Source organism: Diospyros lotus, chromosome 4 (genome assembly GCF_014633365.1).
Source record: "Diospyros lotus cultivar Yz01 chromosome 4, ASM1463336v1, whole genome shotgun sequence".
Classification (NCBI taxonomy): Eukaryota; Viridiplantae; Streptophyta; class Magnoliopsida; order Ericales; family Ebenaceae; genus Diospyros; species Diospyros lotus.
Window position 1 is genome coordinate 875192 of NC_068341.1, and position 5019 is coordinate 880210.

At 38.9% G+C, this 5019-nt stretch overlaps 1 protein-coding gene across 1 annotated transcript; it reads left to right on the forward strand.

The window, feature by feature from the left end:
- Positions 1-3022: 3022 nt before the first annotated feature.
- Positions 3023-3976, forward strand: LOC127800720 (probable F-box protein At5g04010). Its single transcript, XM_052335498.1, has one exon. It carries the CDS (start codon positions 3049-3051, stop codon positions 3838-3840), a length of 792 nt encoding a protein of 263 aa, XP_052191458.1. The 5' UTR covers positions 3023-3048; the 3' UTR covers positions 3841-3976.
- Positions 3977-5019: the final 1043 nt, after the last annotated feature.

A 5019-nucleotide genomic window follows, 5' to 3' on the forward strand; every position in this document is an offset into this window, starting at 1 on the left:
TCCTCCCGAGGATCATCACCTATAAATAACACATGTCCAATAAATTAAGTCCCTTCTCCCCATATAATACTAACAGAAATAAGTTATTGATCAACCACACTACCACCACTACTATATATGTATGCTTTTTGTTCAAGAGTCTTGTATCTACAGTCATCAAAAGATTAGTGCTCATGTTTCGGCTGTTGATACTTCAAGAACTAACGTGCCAGAGTTTCCCCGTGAAGTAGCAAACTTTTTCCTCCTAGCATTGGGGGAGACCGTTTCTTGCAATGTCTGAGAAACCCAATGGTATAATTGAGGACATAAGGGAGTAATTTACTTATTGAAAACTAATTATTAAATGCCATTGCCATATAGCAAATACAGTATAGCCATATGTGTTGCTTTTCTTTCCTTTTTATTTTTGTTTAATTGTCGACTGTCATTAATAAAGGAAATGAAACAACCAAACAAAGCAAAAGACTGAGGGAAGTGTTAATTATACGTACATACATATATATATATATATATCTTGCTAGCTAGTTCCTCAGCTGAAGAATACACCTTGGTTAATATTACTTAATGTGGGCTAGAAAATCGACACCACCATGCAACAACACTTCATAGGACTAAAAGAAGAAGCGAGGAGGGTGACAAACCTGAACAAAAGCTAAACTTGATTGATGCGGCGCAACGGTTGGGCATGTCTTACCATTTTGAGAAAGAGATGGAACATGAGTTGAAGAAAATATATGGTGAATGGGATGACAAGGACAATGATCCATATGTTGTTGCTCTCCGGTTCCGTCTCCTAAGACAGGAAGGATATCGAATCTCTTGTGGTAATTAATCAGCACTTCACTATATAGGTCATTAAGGTGGCATGTCTGGAGCACAAGGTCATATAATAATTTAGCATGCTCATGGACTAGAAACGAGACATGAATGAAGAGATCACAATATGTCAATGTAGTGTCTAGCATGCATGCTGACTTTGTATGAGGCGTCATTTCTCAAAGCAGATGGAGAAGAGATCCTTGATAAAGCTCTGGCCTTCATCACATCCACTCACCTTTGACAGTCAAGGTAAAGCCCTACATCTGCCATATGAACAAGTATATTCACGCCCTAAGCACGCCTATCCGGAAGGATTTTCCAATGCATTTGTCGTAGAAAATTTGAAGAATTTTTTTTTCTCTTATCTTATGGTTCTTCAGTGGATATGCAATAATACTCGTAGAGCCTTTAATTGACTGGATATTTTTCTTAAGGGCATTTAAGAGCATTCGGGTGCCTTGGATAGATAATACAAGCATCTAGATGTCTCAAAAATAAGTTTGGAGGGTATAGCACTCTCACTTTTAAAATACAGAAATAAATGATATAATTTAGACAAATTTTAAAGATAACCTCTACCTTATATTTATTAATTTATAAATTATTATAAATATTTAACAAGCTTACACATTATACACTACAATGACATCCATTGTCGTTCACTCTTTAAAAAAAAAAAAAAATCTTCATTTTGTCAATGATGCAGGGCCCAGGTAGTCAATTGATAAGATGATAAAGTTTTCCATTTAATCCCAACCAAAGATGCAATGACAATGGCCTTGACATATATCAAAGGATAATGTTATTTATACAAATAGAGTTTTTCAGATGGTTTGAAGGATTATTTTATTCCTTTCTCTCCTCTCTCAATGACTATTTTGTTATTTTTTTCTCTCCAGCAATCTCTCCTTTCTCTCTCCTCTTCCTCTCGCTGTCATCGCCACATCCTCACTATTGCAACTGCCGCCGACCTCCCTACCATCCTTTGCCTTTGCCGCCTCGCGTATTTTCTTCACTACAACCTCGTCGTTTCTCACAACTGCAACCTCGTTTTCTCATCGTTGCCACCCCACCTTCTCATCGTTGCATTCTTCACTAGCTGGCTCACCTCTCGCCATTGCATCGAAACTCCAATGTAGCGGCGAGAGGAGAGCTAATTGTTGGAGGATGCAGGGTTGAAGCGGCAAAGGCGATGTTGCAGCAGCGAGAGGAGGCGAGGTGACTGAGACAAAAAATGACAATAGATGATCGATTGCAGTGGCGAGAGAAGGGGAAAGAGAGAGAAAAAGGGTGAACATAAACCACGATATATTACCTTATACAATCACTTGAACAACTCCATCAAGAACAGTAACAGGCCACGCCTCGGCCTCCACTTTCTTCTTTTCTTTCATTTCACCCACTCAAATCCTATCACCCGCGGTGACAATAAGGGATTCTCTTTTCTCTTTCCCACAAATTACAGGCAACGACGTACCACACATGAGATATATGTCCAGAAGAGCGTTCAGAGCATCAAAATCAATCAAATATGAACATTGAATCAATACAAATGAATCTGCTCACTGGTTGGCTTGGGGATGGAAGCGCGACGAAAGAGCAACGTTGAAGGGTGTATTGTATAGATTGCTGCCTCAAAAGTCAAAACCCAAACCGCCGGACCTTTTGAATTCATTTCTCTGTGATTGTGCGTAATAATATACGAAATAAAAATAAGAAAATAACATTTTCTCAAAAAACAAAAAACAAAAAGGCATAATAATATTGCTACAATCTCCTACTCCTTGCAAAAAGAAAAAAGAATTAATTCACATCTTTCCTTTTAAGAATAGAGAATTAGCAAAATTGTAGTTTTCTCTATTTATATATATATATTTTTCATAAATTATCAAAAGAATACCAAGTCTTTCTTTAATTAATTTTATTTTATTTTCTTATAATAATATTGATTAGTTACCAAAAAGATAAACTTTATATATCCTAGCTAATATCATCAAAAATTAAAAACACGAAAAGAGGTTTCGTTTCTGAGAGACACTCGAACACTGCCCCCCATTGCGGAGGAAGACACGTGGCATAATCTCTACAACCATGTCAGCGCCCACACATTACGTGGTCACTGCAATATCTTCTGGCACAAACGCGTGTCACCATTAATTAATGTGGTATCTTCTACAACTACAACTACATATATATATATATATATTAGAGGGTTCTGAACCCAAAGCGATGTCGATGGCTGCAACAATGTGTTGCCGATCCAATAGCTCACCACCGCCATGGCATGTCGTTGTTCTGCTCGCCGGCCACCTTGACCCCGAAACGCTAGCCATGGCATCATGCGTATGCAAATCGTGGTTCCTTTGCATGTCGTCGGACCATCTCTGGAAACCCATTTGCAATTCCCAGTTCCCCTCCCTCTCCAGTCTCCAGGTCCACGCCGCAGACTCCGCCGTTTCCTACCGCCATCTATACGCTCTCGCCCGGATATCCGCCAGGCGCCGCCTTCAGAAGCCTCCGAAGCCCCGTCTTTCGCTCGCCAACCTCATCTTCACTATTGACGTCCACAATGAGGACGATTCTTGTATTTTCAACGTAGTAAAACCGGGCGCGGAACTTAATACCGATGCCGACGGCGTATTCCGGTTCGACATAGACGTGGACGATGAGAATCTCTGGGCGGTGGAAGACTTGGATGTGTTGAAGATTACGTGGAACATGGTGTTGGAAGGGTTTAAAGGGATGTTCACAATGATGGACTACTGCAAGGGCAAAGGCAGCTTCCTGCCACGGACCGATGGGTGGTTCTCGGCAGAGCTTCCGTCGCCGGGGTGCTGTTCGAGCCTCTCTGGGAGTGGGTTTGCGGCGGATTTGAGGTTAGGGTTGAGGCGAAAGGGTGGGAAGGGGGGCAAGATGACGGTGGCGATGGTGGGAGTGGGTGTGTTGAGCGTCGTTAGCTGGAGATATGTTAGCATTGAAGATTCTATGAGATATTTGGAACATTTTCTTCTGCCCTTGTAACTTGTCACAAAATCTTAGCCTAAAATTAAATAGCAAAATATTTTTCTTCTTTATGTAAATAATTTAATATAGTATTAATTTTCAAATTAATAATGCATTCTTTTAATTTTAATCAAATAAAATTGTTACCTTAAAATATATATTAGAACAATTATCAAAATTATTTCTCATAAAATATGTAATCATTTTTAATATTTTTATTTCGTTTACTAGTTTTTTTAGACCAATTTTAATTTGTATAATTATTACTTTTAAGTCTAATATAAATGTATTTTTTTCAATTTGGGTTGCTAATTTTATTTTTTATTAAAAAAATTATTTAATTATTCAATTTATTAAAATAGTTTTGTATAAAACTGTAAATATAGTTAATTATTAATTAACTATAATTATAATTATAATTATTCTTATTTTTATAATTATTAATTATTAATTTATAAAAGTTAATAACAATATAATTATAATTATTAATTAATGTAAAACCGCACATAAGATTATTCTTTTTTTTATAATTATGATTATAATGATTTTAAAAATCATAATCTAATGAATAGTGACATTCAAAATGTTTCACCACCCGCCTTGACCCCGGAAACCCTAGCCATGCATGGCTTCTTGTGTCTGCAAATCCTGGTTCCTTTGTATGTCCTCCGGCCATCTGTGGAAGTAAATTTCTAATTCTTGGTTCCCCCTTCTCTCCGCCCTTCATGCCTCAGACGCTGTCGTCTCCAACCGCCGATCCTAGCTCTCGGTTGGGATATCAACGGGGCGCCGTCTTCTAAAGGCCTGGAAACTCGTTTTCTGCTGACCAATTAATCTTATTTTCACAATTCATGTCCACGATGGTGACGATTCTTATATTCCGAACGTTATAAAACCAGGCGCCCAACTTCAAATCGATGCCAAAGGCGTATTCTGGGTCAATATTGACGTCGACGATGAAGAGCCGTCGGCGGTGGATGACTTGGATGGGTGGAAAGTAAGTTGGAATGTAGTATTTGAAGGGATTGACGAGAGGTGTTAATTAACAATGATGTGAGGACTGACGGGTGCTTACTGTCGTCTAATTCCCGTCGTCGAGGTGTGGTTGGAGGGTCTCCGAGGGTGCGTTGGCGGCGGATATGGGGTCAGGGTTGCGGGGAATCAAGGGGAAGATGACAGCAGGATGGTAGGAGAAGG